This window comes from Rhinopithecus roxellana, chromosome 18 (assembly GCF_007565055.1).
Source record: "Rhinopithecus roxellana isolate Shanxi Qingling chromosome 18, ASM756505v1, whole genome shotgun sequence".
Taxonomy (NCBI): Eukaryota; Metazoa; Chordata; class Mammalia; order Primates; family Cercopithecidae; genus Rhinopithecus; species Rhinopithecus roxellana.
In genome coordinates this window covers 12,614,970-12,636,508 of record NC_044566.1, presented here as the reverse complement: position 1 = coordinate 12,636,508, position 21,539 = coordinate 12,614,970, and the positions used below count along the sequence as shown (strand labels likewise).

At 40.3% G+C, this 21,539-nt stretch overlaps 1 protein-coding gene across 1 annotated transcript in view; it reads left to right on the top strand.

Annotated features, from left to right (window-relative positions):
• The window catches only part of DPY19L2 (dpy-19 like 2), a 122,248-nt gene that overhangs the window by 3,691 nt on the left and 97,018 nt on the right, over window positions 1–21,539 (top strand). Inside the window, exon 3 of the mRNA XM_030922428.1 lies at window positions 8,707–8,852. Within this exon, the coding sequence (XP_030778288.1) occupies window positions 8,792–8,852 (61 nt within the window). The 5' untranslated portion in view covers window positions 8,707–8,791. The remainder of the gene's footprint in view (window positions 1–8,706; window positions 8,853–21,539) is intronic.

Here is a 21,539-nt window from a genome sequence, read left to right as displayed (position 1 = left end):
TGGGCAGTATGGCCATTTTCACGATACTGATTCTTCCTGTCCATGAGCATGGTATGCTCTTCCATTTGTTAGTGTCCTCTTTTATTTCATTGAGCAGTGGTTTGTAGTTCTCCTTGAAGAGGTCCTTGACATCCCTTGTAAGTTGGATTCCTAGGTATTTTATTCTCTTTGAAGCAATTGTGAATGGAAGTTCATTCATGATTTGGCTTTCTGTTTGTCTGTTACTGGTGTATAAGAATGCTTGTGACTTTTGCACATTAATTTTGTATCCTGAGACTTTGCTGAAGTTGCTTAGGTCAGGCTAAAGGAGAGACTAATAGGCCAGTCGGGAGTAACAGCGGGCTGTGTGGTGCAGTGAGGCTGCCGCCTGGTCCCTCCCTCCCCAGGGCTGGCTTTCTAGTGAAGGGGGAGCAGAGGTTTTAGATCCTTCCTAACTCTCACTTTTGGCTATCGTTGAGAGGGCCTACATCCCCACATTCCTGGGGCTTTGAATCCTGCTGACTTCTTGCTCTTTAATAAAGAAAATTTACCAGGGATTTATTTAATAACAGCCCACTATCCCACTGTGCCTGCAGATTATTTGGGGATTTGGCTAGTTGAACTGTCAATCTTAGATTGCTCTCATTTGATTTCCTCCCTAGCGTCATTGTTTTTTGGGGAGACTCAGATACTTTAGTATAGTATAGCTTTCCATGTTATAAATTTTAAAGACTGAAAAGTTTTAATAATGCTGGCTGGACTTTCTCCATTTAGGGTAGGCATACCTCATTACTTTATTTATTCTACAGATTTCGAAGTTCTCCCTTTTCCATAGGTACGCTTGGAATTGAGTGCCAAACTGTTTTAGACTTATCCTGAAACACTGGGAGTACAATGCCACAGACACCACTGAGCAGGGGAGCCACTTGCTTTATAATTTCTTAAGATAGATTGCTTCTTAAGGAAGCTATAGTTCTATTCGTGTCCCCAGTGACCCATTATTTATTTCCAGAGCAAAAATCAATCATCCCTGTTGCTCCTGGGGTGATACGGGAAATCTTCAGGAAGAAAGATGACACTGCCTCACAGCTATGACAGTTGTGAGTCACGGGGACTTGGATGTGTTTCCTATGGGCCCTCTGATGTTGCTGGCCAGTGGGCATTGCCCCAGGCCTGCCTTCCTTGGGCTGAGGAGTGGGCCTGGCCGATTTCCTGTTCCCTCCAGCTGCTGGCTTCTGGACTCCAAATAGCCTCAAGCCTTTACTGAAGATAGAAACAGGAGGTGCAATGAGAGGCAGCAAGTACCAGGACTTGTGAGGCATCAACTGGGATATCCTATCTCACATGGCACTCCACACCTACCACACTTTCCACCTGCCACTTTGCCATCCTCTCCAGGGCTTGGCTTAATACGCCTTCTCACCATCCCTCCTCCCATCTGCTCTGTTTTGGAGGTTCAGTCTACAAAGCTTTTGGCTCTTCAAACTCTGTCAGGACAGTCAGTACCTTTCTTAGAGACATTCATTGGCTTTGATGATTAGGGTTCTGGGTTCCTGTGTTACAGCAGCCCATGTTTATGGGTACTTGTACTCAGAGCCTCTTTCACCTTTGCTTAGAAGGGTCTTATTCAGGCCTCAACGTCCCACAGTGGAAGGGCTCGGTCTTGCTCCTGGGTGGAAAGATGACACTGAGGCCTGACGTTAGTTCTCCCATCCCCAAAAGAAGAGAAAGTCAAAATCTTTTTTTTTTTTTTTTTTTTTTTTTTACCAGCACCATGATTTCCTTGAAGACCCCCCATATGGTCTAAAGAATTTTTCAATTTGGCAGGGGTTTTGCTGCAGGAAACTTTTTTTTCTAACCGTAACCTCCAAACCTCAAAGTAACCTAAAGAATATCCCAATAATTCACCTAGCTTACTCTCCTTTCTCCCTAAAGTGCAAATCTTGCAAAACTATCTAGTGCTTATTCATACCCTTTTCCCAAAGTTTGTAGCTCAAGGCATCTGCTATTTTAGGTAGGAAGAGGAGAAGCCTGTATGATCACGGTTTTCTGGATCACTTATCACAGTCTCATTATGCAACTGTGCAAATGAGTTGTTTCAATCAGGCAAGGCACAGTGACCTTGACCACCCAAGTCAGGTCAAGGAAAAAGGGGCTTATTATAAACATAGACATGGAAAGAAAGCACTGAACAATGGACAGGTTCCACAATATCTCTGTGAATAGTTTCCTCCAGGCTGTGCGCTCTGCCTCCTGTCCCTCCGCTATCCTCTCATCATTTGCTTGTCTCTCTACAACTGTGCCATTGTCCTTTCTCCATGAGCTGATTTCCTCTGTTTACTCACGGCTCCTGCTGTCTTATGGTTTTGAGATGGTTCGTTGTGACTTATCTCATTTGAATTCTACATCATGAACTTTGGGTTTCAATTCCCATTAACTGGCTTATCTCTCAGCCATAGTGTGCCGACCAATCTATGGGCATCCACCTCTGCCTCATCTGTTTTGGTTGGGAGATGGAGGCCATGTGGGACCAAATGTTGGCCCAAGTATCCAGGGCTATGCAAGGCATTGTCCCTCAGTAGGGACTATGAGCATGGCAAGCACATTGAAGTGGATTCATCCCAACATTAGTTTTGTTATGATGAAGATTGGAGCTTTTCTCTTTCCTTTTCAAATAAAGGCAGAGAAGGAAGGTGGGTCTGAAAGGCAGGTGGACTCTGGGCATTGCTGTGGGCACAAACTTCCCTTAGGAAGAGCCTGGTGATTTGTGAGGAAATGACTTCATTGTTAAATAGAAGAATACATCCAGGATCCTTATTATGTCTGCTGAGAATGACCCTTCATGGACTCCGCAATCTGAAGCAGGTGGGGAGAGAGGTTGGGAAGGGCTGTTTCTCCTTTAACTCTCACCCAAGCTTGCCCAAAGGGGACCATATGACTGACATTCATGGGCTAGTCAGAAGACAGAAATGTAGTGCCCCTCTGTCTTACACCTGCTAAGGATGCTAAGAGCGGGTGTGTCTTGAGAAACAGTGTATAGAATCTGGATGGGGAACAAAGGGAAAGATTTCTAGAGATCAAGAAAAGAGCTGCACAAAAAGAAAACACATTTTCAGTGGGGAGCTATTTCCTTCCATGTGGTGGTGTGATTATTTTAGCCTCTGGAAAGAAGCTCCCTCACTCCTACCAGGGAAGAAAGAGGGGCTTACGCTGCTTGGATTGAATGTGGAAAGATTCTACTGAGCATGCTCAGCTCAGCCTGGCCCTCTTTTTCATGGGGGGAGCTGTCCATAGGGTCAGAGGTTTCTTCTGCATCTCTGGATCACCTGAGCAGTTCACTTCCTGCCACAGGAAACCTGTCCTGCATCAGGGCTTCCAGGGATTTTCTGGGTGTATCAGGCAGGATAGGCTAACCAGTGAAACAAACAACTTGCAAACATTCCGTAGCTGAACAAAAATAAATGTTTGTTCCTCACTTATGTCACTGTTCAATGAGGACTGGTGGTAAAGAAACAGGCTCTGTTGCATGCAGTAATGCTGAGACCTAGTGTTCTTCCATCTGGCGGCTTTGCCCTCTTCTAAGCCCTGAGAGTCCTCTTCATTCAGCTTGCAAATGAGGGGAGGCTGTGAAAGCATGAAATACACTTGGGAAATTTTTATGCACCATATTAGGAGGGTGCACAGAATTTTTTTCCACATTCCATTGGCCAAAATTCAATCACATGAACAGAGTTAACCGTAAGGGAGGCTGAGAAAGATATAGCGTAGCTGTGCCCAGAAGAGGGGACAAACACAGACATGGGTGAACAGTAGCTGTTTATGTCACAGTGGGGAAGACTAGTTCTAGAGTTCACTGTTAGCAGGCTTTCTTGCCTGTAGGCACAAGCTACGTTTGTTAGTAATAAGAGTGTTGTTTTAGTTTCTTCTCTGTTCTCTTTATTTTATAATCTGTTCAAGATGCTCATGAGGAAAAAAGAAGTTATATTTGGACGTCTCAACTCCAACATTTTGTGCATGGCCTGGGAACATTGAGAAATATAACAAAGCAGTTGGATAAGAAATTGGGATATATTTTGGACATTAATTTTCTTTGAACTTTAAATTACAAGGTGAAGAGAATATGATTTTGGATTTTAACTCCTTTGGGGTTTAATATCTTTGTACATTAATCATTGAACTTAACCATTTAATTTTAATTTCAGAAAATTCATGATGAGAAGGAGTTTATATTCTAATTTGGAACATCTTGTAATTGGTATTTTATTGCTGGAGTATCTTTTTTTGTCTTTTTTTTTCTTATTATACTTTAAGTTCTGGGATACATGTGCAGAATGTGCAGGTTTGATACATAGGTATACACATGCCATGGTGATTTGCTGCACCCATCAACCTGTCATCTACATTAGATGTTTCTCCTAATGCTATCCCTCCCCTAGCCTTCCAACTGCTGACAGGCCCCAGTGTGTGACGTTCCCCTCCCTGTGTCCATGTGTTCTCATTGTTCAGCTGACACTTATGAGTGAGGACATGCAGTGTTTGGTTTTCTGTTCCTGTGTTAGTTTGCTGAGAATGATGGTTTCCAGCTTCATCCATGTCCCTGCAAAGGACATGAATTCATCCTTTTTTTATGGTTGCATAGTATTCCATGGCACATATGTGCCACGTTTTCTTTATCCAGTCTATCATTGATGGGCATTTGGGTTGGTTCCAAGTCTTTGCTATTGTGAATAGTGCTGCAATAAACAAATGTGTGCATGTGTCTTTATAGTAGAATGATTTATAATCCTTTGGGTATATATCCAGTAATGGGATTGCTGGGTCAAATGGTATTACTGGTTCTAGATCCTTGAGGAATTGCCACACTGTCTTCCACAGTGGTTGAACTAATTTACACTCCCACCAAAGTGTAAAAGCGTTCCTATTTCTCTACATCCTCTCCAGCATCTCTTGTTTCCTGGCTTTTTAATGAGTGCTGTTCTAACTGGCGTGAGATGGTATCTCATTGTGGTTTTGATTTGCCTTTCTCTAATGAGCATTGATGATGACCTTCTTTCATACGTTTGTTGGCCACATAAATGTCTTCTTTTGAGAAGTGTCAGTTCATATCCTTCACCCACTTTTTGATGGGGCTGTTTTATTCTTATAAATTTGTTTTAAGTTCTTTGTAGATTCTGGATATTAGCCCTTTGTCAGATGGATAGATTGCAAAAATTTTCTCCCATTCTATAGGTTGCCTGCTCACTCTGATGTTAGTTTCTTTTGCTGTGCAGATGCTCTTTAGTTTAATTAGATCTCATTTGTCAATTTTTACTTCTGTTGCCATTGCTTTTGGTGTTTTAGTCATGAAGTCTTTGCCCATGCCTATGTCCTAATGGTATTACCTAGGTTTTCTTCTAGGGTTTTTATGGTTTTAGGTCTTACATTGAAGTTTTTAATCCATCTTGAGTTAATTTTTGTATAAGGTGTAAGGAATGGGTCCACTTTTAGTTTTCTGCATATGGCTAGCCTCTTTCCCCAACACAATATATTAAATAGGGAATACTTTTCCCATTGGTTGTTTTTGTCAGGTTTGTCAAAGATCAGATGGTTGCAGATGTGTGGCATTATTTCTGAGGCCTCTGTTCTGTTCCATAGGTCTATATATCTGTTTTTGTACACAGTACCATGCTGTTTTGGTTACTGTAGCCTTGTAGTATAGTTTGAAGTTAGGTAGCATGATGCCTCCTTGCTGGAGTATCTTAGTGTTGTCATTGAATTTTGCTGTAGAACATATGATGGTCTATATTTAGAGTGACCGTATAATTTATCACTGAAACTAGATAGTTTTGAGAGAGAAAGGAGGCTATATTAATGATTTTGCTGGGATAACAGGCAAAAACCTGGACTGTCTTGGGTGCATTGGTGTTTATGGTCACCCCAGTTACATTAGGCAACTCAGAACAGCATACTTTGGAAAGATAAATGGAATAAGGAATGTTTTTGCAGTCTTTTAGAAATTTAATTAGTAAATGTTCTGACCCACATTAGAGCTCCCTGGGGATGAATTTTAACTTGTCCAGTGATGTTCCCAAAAGTATCTACAGAGAAGCTGTATGCGTTAGGGTCCATCCAGGCAAGGAAAGAGAAACCACACTAGGTATTTCAGATAGAGAGACTCAATGCAGGGAACTGATCCCATGGCTATTAGAGGACTGAAAGAGCAGGAAGGAGGAGTAACATAGAAATTCTAACTGCAGAAAACTGCTAATATTCCTAAGACTGGAGGAACAAAAAGTGGTAGAATTGTCCTGAGAGTTCAGAGGAGGCCCCAGGGCTGATGCTGGGACTCTAGGGGTGAGCTCCATGCAACTGAGGACAAATAGTGCCTGGATGCTGCTAGTAACTGAGAAGATGGCAAGGGTAGGGCTTGGAGGGAGAACTGCCTGCTGCCACCCCTGACCTCCCTGCTGCAATTATGTTCTTGCTTGCTTCCAGTCTCCTGCCTATCTCCTTTTGGCAGACAGTAAGTCAATGACTGAGGTAGTCTGAGAAATTTGGTTTGCAAGGTACTTGCCCCACCATCAAGAGAAGGGAATAGAAAAGTGGCTTTGCAGCTGAGAAACAATAGGGAAATAAAGGGCACAGGTGCAATGGTTGGCACTGGGGGAGTGCCTGTTGAAGAGGGAGCAGAATGCTCTTGCTGGAACTTCTGATCTCTGAGGATCACCACAGGCTTAAACTGAGCATGGGCTTAGAAGTTAAGTGCAAATGAGTTAATAACAAACAGTTGGGGATATCGGGGTGGGTTCTTCTTTTCCATTCCTGATGTCTTCTTTCACTTTGGAGATGTCACATTCCCAATTCCTATTTGCCCTTCAATCACTCTGATGAAAAGGAATGGCTGAACCATGCATCATGAATTTGCAGAGAATAAACCAAGTATGCTCAGCTCTGCCTTCTCCTTCTCTTGGGAGTAGACTGCTTACAGGAAGCTGATGTTCTCCTCTGCCCCTCCATGTGTAAACATTACCTGTGCATTCATTGAGTTAATATTTATTGGTATCTACTCAATTTTGGGTATGGTTCTGTTCTTGGGAATACACCATTGAATAAAACAAAGATCTCTGTCTCATGGGAAATATCAACAATAAACAATAAACATAGCCTATAAGCACATTGTACAGTATGTTAAAAAGCAATACATACTACTACAAAAGAAAAATGCCGGATGGTCGGGCATCCGGATTGCTGGGCTGGCAGCTGCAGTATTAAATGATGTAGTCTGGGTGGGCCTCTCTTAGAAAGTACTATGTGGGCAAAGATCTGAGGAAAGCAAGGATGTTGGACAAGCAGATATCTGGGGGAAACATATTCTCAGAGGGGGAAGTGCTCAAGTTCATGAGAAGGTGGCTCAGAAGCTCATTCTGACAAACAGGAGTGCTGTTTGTTGCTCAAACTCAGAACCCTGGCAAATGCCATTGACTTTGAGGTGAATTTTGACTCTTCTCTTCCTCAATTCAAGCAATCACCTGTCCCCAGTGGGAGCAGGGCATCAGGTTCTTGCCCCTAGCAGCGGCGGGTTTAATCACCAGGTGAACCTGCTGAGGTGTTTGTTGCCTGGAACGAAGCCTCAATCATCATTGGCTATAGTTAGCGCTTTCACCAGCTCTGCAAATGGATGCGAATGATCCCTTAGCTTGCCCACCTCACCTGCCTCAGCTTTGCTGTCCAAGAGAACAGTGTTACAGCAATGGCTGTCTATTGGCAAAGAAAGGAGTACACTGCTCCTTTTGAAGAAACAGTCTTCAGTCTCCAAAGCATGGTCTAGATCTAGGATGGGGGTGGGATGAGTGGGGAAGGTGGGGCAAAGTCTGAAAATCTTGGGGGTCTGTGAGGTCAAAACTATTTTTTTTAATAGTACTAAGATGTTACTTGCCTTTTTCATTTTTGTTCTGTCATGTGTACAGTGGAATTTTCCAGAGGTTACATGGCATGTTATAATGCAACAGATTAAGTGCAGAGACAGATTAAAACACTCCTTTTTTTTTTTTTTTTTGCTAACTACATATTTGTGAGGACTGATTTTCCTTATATATTTCCATCAAAACAGCATATTGCAACAGATTGAATGCAGAAGATAGGAAAATCTGTCTTCTATTAAGTCAAACTTAAAGAGATTTGCATAAAGTTAAAACAATGTCACTTTTTTCACTAAATTTTGTTGAAAATGTTATTTTCATAGAATAGATATTTATGTTAATACAGTGAGTTTATTATTATTTGTAAATGATTTATAAACAAACATTTTTTCATTTAAAATTTTTAACATGAATGGATTATAAATATCCATGTAAATAAATATCAATGCATACAACACACATAAGCAATCATAAAGGACTTGTTTGGTCTTTTTGAGGCCAAAATATTTAAGAATGGCTGCTCTAGAGTGCTATGATAAGGTATCACATCAGCATGTTGGTGTAGCCCTGAAAACACCCCACAGAGGTGTCCTTACTTGTTCCAAGACATCACATCAACACATGGCCATATTTCCCAACTTGGCTCTTGTTTGGGCATTTATATGCATGCATAACTATATTAGATTAAAGTCTATCTTTATGTGAAAAAAATGCATTTAATCTCTAGTGGAAAGAGAAAGAATTAGAGATGTCTTGAGTTTACCAGCAGATATCTAGATGGTTAGAAGTGATAAAGTTGGACTCTTAGGAGATAACATTCGTGTTCCAGTTGGACCAGGGAAACCACTTTGATGTAAGCAAAGGAGGCCTACAGAGTTCCTGGCCATGAGGTACTTGAGCTCTGACCCCCTGGGATGCTCTTAAGTACCAGTCCATTGAAGAGTTGCCTGAGAGCCACCTGGATACATCACCTGGGTGAGTTGCTACAAATATAGATTTCCATGTTCTACCGAGAACCCAGTAAGTCAGAATCTCTGAGGTTGGGGGTTCAGAAATCTGGATAAAAAATAAATTCCTTGAGTGATTCATGATGCAGCCAGGTTTGAGAACATTGGATCGGCCTAAAGTTTGTCAGATAATTATGATGATGTTCGAGTTACACTGTTTGCCCCAAATAGCTCTTCCAGTTTCCTACCATGGGCCCAAAGTACCAAGCTTTGGTGATTAGTTCTTTGGGGTTAGGGCAGCAGTATCTCCAGTGTTCCCTATATAGAGGATGAATCCTCTCCTGAGGTATGCTGTGTTCAGCTGTGCTCCGGGGCTAGCATCACCACATAGTGGGGTATCATACACTTGAGATCTCCACCCTGGGGAACAAGGAAGGGCAGAAAGAAAGAGGACAAGCAGGAGGAGACTCTTTGGATGAATATTGAAGTGGGAAACCAGAAACAAAAGCTTAAGGATTCCAGGTCCCCTCTGCAGGCAAGAAGAGAACAGAAGATGGATATTGATTTCTTCTGAAGTGACTCACAAGGCTCTGCAGAGGAGCCAAGTCGTTTCTGCAGACTTTGAAAAATATTGGCATCAATATTCCTGCTGTCACTGGATGCTAATGATAGATGATGGCTCTGAACACAGAGAAGGATCTTTCAGTTGTCTCTGCTGTTTTCTGTATATAACTGAGACCCAGTTGATCACCTCCGTTTCTAGTCTTGCTCCCTTCTCTGCACTGCTTCCAAAATAAAGTGAACACCCTTGAACCTGCCACCTAGAGCAAAAAAGAGACTCTGACATCCCCTCTCTGTACATCTTCTCCCTCTCCCTGCAAATATATTTCAGTCTGGACTCCTATAAAAAGTGATTTCATGCTTTGCTTTAGAGTTTTATCACTGATAGGGTTTGGCTCTGTGTCCCCACCCAAATCTCATCTTGTAGCTCCCATAATTCCCACATGTTGTGGAAGGGACCCAGTGGGAGATGACCGAATCACGGGGACGGGTCTTTCCTGTGCTGTTCTCATGATAGTGAATGGGTCTCACAAGATCTGATGGTTTTAAAAATGGGAGTTTCTCTGCACAAGCTTGCTCTTTGCCTGCTGCCATCCACGTAAGATGTGACTTGCTTCTCCTTGCCTTCTGCCATGATTGTGAAAACTCCCCAGCCATGTGGACCTGTAAGTCCAATAAACCTCTTTCTTTTGTAAATTGCCCAGTCTTCGGTATGTCTTTATCAGCAGTGTGAAAAACGGACTAATACAATTACCTATGTGTGCACTGCCAAATACCATTTAATTTTGGCTAGTTTTGAATTTCATATAAATGAGATCATATGGTATCTTTAATGACTCTGTCTTTGACCTTTATATTATGTTTTTTAAAGTTTTTTTTTTTTTTTTTTTTTTTTTTTTTGAGACGGAGTCTTGCTGTGTCGCCCAGACTGGAGCGCAGTGGCTGGATCTCAGCTCACTGCAAGCTCCGCCTCCCGGGTTTACGCCTCAGCCTCCCGAGTAGCTGGGACTACAGGCGCCCACCACCTCGCCCGGCTAGTTTTTTGTATTTTTTTAGTAGAGATGGGGTTTCACTGTGTTAGCCAGGATGGTCTCGATCTCCTGACCTTGTGATCCGCCCGTCTCGGCCTCCCAAAGTGCTGGGATTACAGGCTTGAGCCACCGCGCCCGGCCTTAAAGTTTTTTTATGTTGCTACAAGCATATGCAGTTTCTTCATTTTTTGAGTTGCTGTAAAGTATTCCATTGTGTGAAATATACCATAATGTATTTATCTATTCTACTACTAATAGGCATTTGTTTTGCCTCCAATTTTAAGCTCTTATAATTAGTGCTATTATGAATATTTTTTCATATCTATTATGGTGCACATAATTCACACTTCTGAAGTGTGTGTACTCCGTGTGGCATTTCAAGGTCACAGGAAACACAAATCCTTAGTTTTAGTAGTTTAAGCCATGTAATTTTTCAGAATAGTTGTACTAATTATTCTCCAGTCCACACAAGATCAGCATTTCTGATGCTCTACATCCTCACCAATTTTGATATTGTCAAAGGTTTTAAGTTATGCCAATATGCACACTTATATATCACTGTGATTTAATTTACCTTTCCTCACTTTTTAATGAGATTAAACACCTTTTCATAGGTTTGTTATCCATTTGGATAACCTCTTTTCTGAAGTTAATTCTTGCCCATTTTTCTATGTCTTCTATTGTCTTTTTAAATCTTTTTCTTACTGATTTGCAGTTTTTATATATTACAAATACTAGATCTTGGTCAGTTATATATTTTGCAAATGTCATTTTCCATTCTATAGCTTGTCTTTTCACATTTTTAATATACTTTGATGAACAGAAATTTCTAGTTTTAGGTAATTAAATGTATCAATATTTTCCTTCTTGAGTACAGTGGTTTTGTGTTTTGTTTAAGAGCTCTTTCTTTCCCCTGAAATCTTTAAGGATATTCCCTCATATTATTTTTTCAATGTTGTATTGTCTTGTGAATTTAGGTCTATAATCCACCTGGAACCAATTTGACATACAATCCAGTAGGTTTTCATTTAAATTTTCTCCCACATAAATGTCCAGTTTTTTATATAATTGAAAAGAACACCCTTTTCTTACTGCTTTGCATTGTTACCTGTGAAACAAGTCGAGTTTACCTATATGTGGGCATCTTTCCCTGGATTCCTTTTCTATTCCATTTGTGAAGTTGTCTACTTTAGTGCCCATACCACAGCTTTCATTATTATTCTTTCATGATAAGTTTGATACGTGGTCAGTTAAACTCTCCCATTTTTGAGTCAACAGTGTCACGGCCCTTCTTGGCCCTTAGCATTTCCATATAAATTTTGGAGACAACTTATCAAGTTCGACCAAATTCCTCTTGGGGCTTTGGCATTCTACTGAATCTTCAGAGATCAATTGAAAATTGATCATCTTAAGACATTCAGTTTCCAAACAATAGTCATGATATATTTCTGCATTTCACCAGTTTTTAGAATATATCTCAATAGTATTATAATTTCTCCACAGAGATTTACATACCTTTTATAAATTTACTCCTACGAATTTCATTTTTTAAGGCTATTGTAAATAACGAATGCAGGAGCTCATGGAACTTCACCGTAAAATATGGCTTCATGGTATTGTAATGAGTATTTTGAATTAAAATCCCTTAGAGATCAACAGATGCTGGAAGAGATTTTTCCCCCCTATCTACATAAAGACTGGACTAGTTTTCAGTTCTCTTACCAGGGAGAACAATTGTTTCTCCTCTCACTCCTCCTGCCTCTCAATCCTGAAGTTTCCTTATCTGCCTAATTCTAAACTTACCAAAGAAGAAAACAATGACTTCCGGTCCCTTCCCTGAGTTTTCCTTAACTGAACCCATATCACAAGAAGGAAGACTAACGTCTATCAACAAACCTGGACAGACTTTTGTCACAAACAGAAGTCTGCTCTGTGAGTCCAATAGACTCTGTCCTGGACCATTGTTTTCTTCAAGCCCACCAAATTCCTAAAAATCATTTATTATTCCCCTGAAATCATCCACACTTCCCCATCTCTCCCCTAAGAAGAAGGCTCTACAAGCATCTGTACCCATTGAAGTATTGGCCAATCACTCCGATTTTCCCCGTGTGCATAGGAGAAATAAATTCATATGCTTTTTCTCTTATCTATCTGCGTTTTTATGACTTGATTTTTCAGTGAAGCCTCCAAGGGCAAAAGGAAGCTTTCCCTTCATTGCTACAAAACTTTAAAAATTAAATTTTTTATTTATTGCTGTTATGTGGAAAAACATTGATTTTTATATCTTGCAACCTTATTAAACTTTCTGATAAATTCTAATAATTTATCTATATTATTGTGGATATTCAGCTATATATTTATATCTATAATGTCAGTTTTTATTATTTATTTGGAATCCATATACCTTTTATCTTTTTTTTTTTTCTTGTTTTACTGCATTAGTTAGGATCTCTTACAACGTTGAATAGAAGTGAGGATGCTGGCATTCTTCACTCACTCACTATTTTAAAAGGAACATCTTCAAAGCTTCACCATTAAGTATACGTGTCCTGTAGCTTTCTTGCAGATAAACTTTAAGGTTTAAGAAATTGTGTTCTATCCCAAGTTTGTGAAAATCTTTTAGCATAATTGGAGGTCAAAAACATTTATCAAACATTTTTTCTGCATCTGTTAATATATTGTTTTATACTGTAATCTATTAATATAATGAGTTCAGTGATTTTCTAATAGTAAGCCAACATTGCATTCCTGGAATGAAACCAGTTTTGTCACGTATGTTAGCCTTGGTATGTTTTTTGCTGGATTTGATCGGTAATTTTTGTTTTTGGAATTTTTACATGTATTTTTATGGCAAAATTGACTTGCAATTTTTTTCATGTAATGCCTTTGTAGATTTTGGTATTGAAGTTTCTTTAGCCTCATAAATAATCTGAAAAGTCACACTTTTTCTGTTTTACTGAAGACTATAAAATTGGTGTTGCTTTGTCCTTAAATTTTGGTAGAGCTCACCAATGAAGACATTCTCTTTCTTTAGCAGTTACGCTACCATTCTGATTTTGTTTCTTCTTAGGTCAATTACATGTTTTCCCATTTATCTATATTTTCAATTTGTTTTGACATAAGCTGGATCATAATATCCTTTTAATATCTTTTGATTGACTCCAGGATCTATAGTGATATCCTTTAAAAAATACTGTTTATTTGTGCCTTCTCTCTTTTTCTTCCTTTGGTCAGTCTCATCAGATGTTTATTAATTTAATTTTTTTCAAGAATACAATTTGATATTTGTTGAGGCTTTTTATTATGTTTACTTCTTTTTTCCTATTCATATTATTTTATTCTTTCTACTTCCCTTGAGTTTAATTTGGAAAATTTTTCTAACTTCATAAGATAGGTAATTTGTTTATTGATTTTTCATCCTTCTCTTTTTTCTTTAAGTATTGCTTTATTTGTATCCCATACATTTAATATATAATATTTTCATTAACCTTCAGTACAATTGTTTTCTAATGTTCATATACTTTCTTCTTTGGCAATAAGTTATTTAGAAGTGTATTTCCTAATTTCCAAACCTATCAGAATTTCTAATTATCCTCTTACTCTTGAGTTCTAGCATAATTATAGCGTGATCAGAAAAACCAGACTATATGAATTCAATCTCGTGAAAGTGTTGAAGCTTGTTTTATGGCCTGGCGTGCGGTCAACTTTGGTAACTGCTTCATATGTGTTTGAAAAAAATGTCTATTTGGGGGTGGTAAGGCAAAGTGCTCTACCTGTGTTATTCATGTTGTTCAAATTATTCAGATCATTCCTGATTTTTGTCTGCTTTAATTACTGGCATTAAGTGTGATAAAATTCCCCATTATGGTTGCGAATTTTTCTATTTGTTTTACAGTTCCAACAACTTTTAAAAGTATATATTTTGAGGCCATGTTTTTAAATGCATGGAAATTTAGAATTTTTACTTCATCTTATTAAACTAAAATGTTCATCGTTATGAAGTGTCCCTGTTTAACTCTACTAATACTTTTGGCCTTAACGTGTATTTAGTCTTTATTAATATAGCCTAACCAGCTTCTTTTAGCTATAGTTTCCATGGAATACCTGGATCCATTCTTTGATTTTCAAACTTTCTGTATCCTTATGTTTTAGGCATGTCTTTTGTAAACAACAGACAGTTATTTATTTTTAAAAAATCAGTCTGATAGTCTTTGATTATTAACTGGGGCATTTAATCTCTTTGCACTTACAATTGCTAGTAAGTTTGGGTAAAAGAAATCCACCATCTTCCTATGTGTTTTCTATTTATTCCAGCTGTTTTATGTCCCTGTTTCTCTCTTTTCTTGCTTTCTTTCAAATTGTTTGAGTGACTTGTCACTCAGCTTTTCTTCTCTTTTAGTCTGAAGGATATATATGTTTGCATTTCTATTATTTTAGTGATGACCCTGAAATTGTAACATGCATTCTCGGTGCATCAATGACTAATCTTAATCCACATTTTTCATGGAAGACAATTAAGGAACTTGAAACTATTTAACTACATTTATTCGCCTCTCGATTTCTATGCTATTGTTGTGTGTAAGAATTGTTTTTTTAGGCGGAGTTTCCCCCTTGTTGCCCAGGCTGGAGTTCAATGGTGCAATCTCGGCTCACTGCAACCTTCTCCTCCCAGATTTAAGTGATTCTCCTGTCTCAGCCTCCCAAGTAGCCCGCCACCATACCCGGCCAATTTTTGTATTTTTAGTAGAGACGGGGTTTCACCATGTTGGCCAGGCTGATCTCAAACTCCTGACCTCAGGTGATCCACCCTCCTCGGCCTCCCAAAGTGCTGGGATTACAGGCATGAGCCACCATGCCTGGCCATGTAAAAATATTAATATTGGGTCACCTCCTTGGATCAGCTTTGGAGTCTGAGCAATCTGAAAACCATGAGACCAGATGATAGAAGACTCCATCCACTTTAACATTCTGTAAGCCTGGAATTGCACTTTTAAAATGTTAACTGGACCAGCCCTGTTGTGGATAATGTATTCTTAAAATGCAATTGCAGAGAAATGAGGCATGGGTTTTTCATGTTTCCAAAAACACAGAGATTGGCACCTAAACAGTTACAGCGGTCTCCCTTCAATTAAATGCAATTGGAAAGCTTCAGGGAACACTAGTCGATCTGCCTATAAGATGAGGTATGTTCAAATGATGATGAAAAAATGGGAGTTAGCAGCAGGTCTGTAGCTCACCTAAGACAATTCTAGAAGAGTAGAATCACTTTATTTCCTGCTACATGTATTTTTGTTTTCCTTTTTTCTCTCAGACTCAGGCTTGTGGCCTTTTCTGATTGACACGGCAAGTTGGTGTCTTTTCACTGTCTCCTTGACGAAGCACCTGCATCCAATATGAATTTAAAGAGGTTCTGTAAAGTAATTCAACAGCAGCAAATATGCTACTTAGGATTGAGTCAATCCAAGATATGTAAATCCAAGAAAAGTTTTAGACTGAAGCAGTGGTTTTATACAATACACATGTCCAAAGACACTTTTTTTTAGTGGAGGCAACTTGCTGAAGAAGAATTTGAAAGGATCTTTTAACATTTATAAACAGACCAATTTGAAATTACTTAGAAAATAAGTAGGCTCCAAGAAGAACATACCTATGGCTATCCCATTTTTTGAAGACAAAAATGGAGTTACAAAATCAAACAAAGGATGTATTTCATGTTTGAATTTGTAGAAACGGTCTTAGAGCTGGATAATGAAAATAAATAAAATTACAAATAAAATAACTATGAGATCCTAAGAATTTTGCCACCATCTTTGGGAATAACTATGCTGATAAACTAGAGACTAATACTTTGGTGCCAATTCCAACTCCTTGCACTGTACAAAGGGGGAAAAGTATCTTAATGCACAAGAAATTATGAGACAGCAGAAGTAAAAACCAATCTTTTATGTGGAAAGTTTCAATTAAAGTGAAATTCATATTTTAAATTACCAAATTATAAGTGGAAACGTTTGTAATGTTTTCAAAATGGTCTTCACTGAACTATATCTAGCCTGGAGGCTAGAGATGGAACTTAACTATCCACTTAAATTCATATCTATGTATTTGTGCAAAGCTAAAACTTTAAATCTAATAAATTATCTGAATCAATTAAAACAGTCATTATTATTTGGAAAACTAAATCTTCACCATGATGAATATCTTATTTGTTTTGATATATGAAATGTGCAATGTAATTTTTGTGTGGGGTTACGTTTGGAATTTTCCTACATTTCATATTTAGTAAGTGGATTTATTATAAGAACAGTGATTTTTTTAAAGAATGAATTTAATAAGTGAAAGTTTTGAAATTTTGATTTACAGGTCATTATTGCCATCTGCTGTTTCCATAGTTTAACTGCATTTTTTCCCCCAATTGCTTTACTAAAAGACAGAGGAAAAACTGAGGCAAGTTTTAGATATCCATAACTGGATTAGAGATCTCTGTGTAAGACAAATAATTTGCAGCCAGGTGCAGTGGCTCATGCCTGTAATCCCAATATTTTGAGAGGCAGACGCGGCAGGAGTGCTTGAGGCTAGAAGTTTTAGACCAGCCTGGGCAACATAGTGATACCCGTCTCTGCAAAAATAAACAAATTAGCTGTGTGTGGTGGCCTGCCCCTGTAGTCCAAGCTATTCAGGGGGCTGAGGCAGGAGGATCTCTTGAGCCCAGGAGTTCAAGGTTGCAGTGAACACCATTACACTTTAGCCTGTGTGACAGAGTGAGACCCTATCTTGAGAACAACAACAACAAAAAGCTAAATCATGAGGCATCTCTGTTTCAAAGATGATAAGATAATGCAAGAACATACTGCATCATACCTAATTATAATGTGCTATTTTAATTGTCAGTTCATCATAAAGTATCAGGCTAACTGCTTTAAATTATTGTCATTAGTTAGTATGCAGCTAAAATGTGACTCAAATAACCATTCAAAATAATGAGGTCAAAATAAGTGACCACTGTTAGAGAGGCTGTAAAAAGATGAAAACATCCATGATTCTATTTAACTGCACATAAAACTAAGTGTCAGGATTTCCCTCTTACACACAAATCTACTCCTCTCCTTAGTAGGAGTAGATACGTAATTATTTAGGCAACTATCTCTCAGTTAACTAATGAACCTAAAACATGTATTACTGTTCAATAATTACTAGCATATCACTTGGTGACAAAGAAACCAAGTGAGCAAAATATTAATTGGAAGTATTGGCAAAAATAGCAATTACTTTTGCACCAACCTAAAAATACTCACTAGTGCCCTATAGGATGGTCAGTCTAGAACATAATAAAGGAACATTTGTTTAAGCATGTGCTGTGTTTTTGATGCTTCGTAAGCATTCATTCATTCAATCATACCATCAGTAAGACAAATATAACTGTCTTCATTTTTCAGATGAGAAAATTAATCCTAGAGTGGCTAAATTACTAGCTCATGGTCATACATTGGTAATATTCCTATATGAGTCCTCTATACAGTATTCTTCCTATATGAGATTTAGAGCAGCATATGGCACACAGTTAATTTTATGTGTTCACTAAATATATGAATCATAAAATATATCCTGCTTTTTTCCTTTAACACTACTGTGTCATGACTATTTTCCTGTATCATTAAATATCCATGCAAAATGACTTTAGTGGCTGTAATGCTTCACTATATGAATGTTTCATAACTTAGTGTTTGACACTGAGGCCATTTCTATTTTCCAACGATATAAATAATAGCACAATGAACATTCTTATAAAAATATTAATTTTTTAAATGATAAAAATGACCAGATTTGTACTTTCAAGGGCTAGACCATGGGTAAGAGCATTTTATATCCCACCAGGACACCAAGAGATGCAAAAGGCAATTGGAAACTCCAGAAAAAACAAACTGACCAAAAAGAAAAACAATCACTCCACTTCACTTATTGTTTCAAAAAACATTAAAACAGTCATATTTTAAAATAAGGTGCTTTATTTTGAGTTTGCCTAGCCATTCAAGAATATATTCTTATCAACCACCATAAATACTTTGTATTTTAAATGCAGTATTGGACAGATAGAATTTTTTGACTGTTAAAACTTTGGCAAATAACTTGATACATCTTGATGCTTGATTTTAAAATGTCCATATAGTTATTGCATGAATTAAGTGAGAAAACGTTTTGAGCACCAAACACAATGCCAGGAATGTAGAAATGCTCCTTGAAGAAAAACTCCCAAAACAAAAAATGAACAGTAATAGCACTTACTGAATTTAAATGAGTGACAAGATAAATAGTACTGTCAGTTAAGTGCTCTAGACCTTCAGAAAAATCATAATTAATATGGGCTGGAGAAATGGGCTGGGGCTTGGAAGGTGATAGCATTCAGATGGGCGGGGAGGAAAGGTTTTAAAAGCCAAGGGGTGACTTTTTCATGTGAGTAAAGGAATTCAGTAGTTATGGTGTCTCAGGCTGTGGACCTCACCTGAAATGACTGGGATGGAAGATTTGTGCCCGAGATAGTGGGAAATTAAAGTTGAAAATGTATATTGGGCAATTATTCAAGGCATTGGTGAGCAAGCCTAGGACTTGATTTGTGGGCTATGGGGAGCCATGAACATTTTTGTGTTGTGTTGCATCAGGAAAAACTAACCTGACCACGATGAGCCATGATTTAGACTGGTCAGTTAGGATATGGGAGTTCAGTTTGATCCATCATCAAACAGATGGGAAGTGAAGTGGTGTGGGCTCCAGCATGGGGCCGTGACAGAGGCCACGGAAAATGTCAGCGGTCCCAGTGCATCCGTGCCAGCCGCTTTGGCCTCCTGTAGGGCGTTGTGGTGACTGGGAGCTAAGCGCTCCCTTCTTAGTTGGTCCTGGGTGGTTCTGAAAGTGCCTGAGCACACCGCTCCTAGGGCTGACGACTTCTGAGGAATCATACTGGAAAAGCATTTTGCTTTAAGATTCAGTAAACGCTGTCCCGTGTCAAGGAACTGGCGTCAACCTGAGGGTCTGGGGTCAGACCCACCAGATTAAGGCCTGCTCTGCCACTTGTTGCCCACAGTCTCGGCCCGTTCCGTCCGTGTGGGCAATAGGCACCGACTGTCCGATACCCCAGTGATCATAGGAGAGCAGAGACGTTCCTAATGCCTGGTGCACCACGGGCGGGTCCCCTGGCTTCCCTGACACACTTCCTACAGTCATTTCTTGCAGCTGAGATCTTCCCCTTTAATACCTCGTTAATTAACGTGTAACCTTTTGGTTAAAATGTCAAAGCTAAGACTAAACCCGAAGGAATGAAACCACAGGAAGTTCTTCAGACTTAGTCGCCAGCAAGGTTGTGGCCCGAAGCAGTGCACGGGCGGCATGCGGGGAAGCGATTGGCAGAGCTGTGGGCACAGGGGGTTCAGCCGGCACTGTGGAGAGGGTGGAGAGGTTGCGTGAAGCTGTATGCTCCGCGGGCGGGGCGGGGGCTGCACTCCCAGTGAAGCGCATGAAGGGGGAGCGGTGATGGCTTCTGCGCCGGGGGACTGGCAGCCTGTGGGGAGCTGTAGGTGGAGCTGCGCGCAAGGTGGCGACTGCACGTGCAGGCTTGGGGACTGGGCGCACTGGGGGCTGCAGGCGCTGGGGAAGGTTTAGTGGGCTGTGCATGGTGCTGCCCTCACCGGAGGCTGCACGCTCGAGAAAGCGCGGAGGCGGGGGTGCTGCCCGCGCCGGGGAGCAAGTGGGCGGACACTCAGGGAGTGCCCGGGGGAATGCCTTCCAATGCACACGCCCCACCCCAGATTTCACAGTCGCCATGACGACCGGGAGGTCCGCAAGGGCTGCGGACCGTTGAGGTCCGTTGGAGGTCCGTTGAGGCTGCTTCAACGGACTGCCAGGTCCGTTAAGGCTGCCAGACAAGTCAGGCCTTTCTGAACGTCCCCGGACTCGCCTGGGCTGTGCCTGAAATTGACCCAGCTCCACCAAGGATTATGAGAAAGCAAGCAGTAGGCTCAAAGCCGCTACAATCTTCCCCCCACAGTCAGCCTAAGTCATGGCGGGGGGCCTCCCCTGCCCAGCAGCCCAAAGTGGAGGAGGAGGTGGGAAGGTCGGCCCTATGCCGCGGGAACCGGCCAAGGGGCGCCAGGAGGTCCTCCTCGCGGAGGATCCGAAATCCGAGAGCGCGAAATGGCTTGGAGTGGGAGGTGATGGCCAACACATTTATTCTCGGCCCCTTACAATTCGTCCATAATTTCCTGGCACAGCTCCGGGAAAAGGTGCACCAACTGCAGGCGCCGCGGTTCTCCACCAGGACCAGTCTCGGCATCGGTGAGGAGACAGCAGGAGAGCCCTAGAGGGAGCCGCATGGAGCTTTTCTTGAGTCTTGAAGGAGAGCAGTTTAACAAGCAAGGGTTTGTGGGTGCCTAGTAGTAAATAATAGCAAGGTCCGAGTAGAAAGGAGTTGGCCAAAGATCTTGTCACTGAACCAGGGGAGAGAGAGAGAGATGGGGAGTATATTAGTTTGAGGGGCTGTCAGATCGCAGAGTGTTTTAAGGTCTAGGAGTTTTAAAGGCTGAGGGGAAGGATCAAGGGAAGAGGATGAGATTAAGATTCCAGGAGAGGAAATAATTAGTGGAGCAAGGCTTGGAATATTTGGGAGGGTAGAATTAAAGACACAAATCTGAGAAGCTAACTGTGGAAAAGAGGAGAGAGAATTCCTTTTCTGAGATGGCAGGAACTAAAAAAGTGAGGATTACTATAAGCAGAAATGTTAAAGTGGAGATAAAAGAAGTTGGGAGTGCTGGCGACTAATGGTCTGTTTCAGTGAAGTATGAGGCTGGTTCACCTTCAGAGGTGAGATTGATAGGATGCCCGGGTCCAGGGGACATGCTTCTGTCACAGCTTGGAAAGGGCATGTGATAAGCCCTTCAAGCATTTAGAATACTGGCATCACTACACAGTATCCTTTTTTTTCAGATATGGTATGTGGGTTAAGGGAGGGAGAGACACAAAGATTTTGAGCATCTTTGGAAAGCTGGATGTATTTGGTAGTATATTTGACCTTTTCCTTATATATCATCTGAAGAGTTTTTGCCAGTGTATATAATTGTTAGGAGAATTAGAAATAG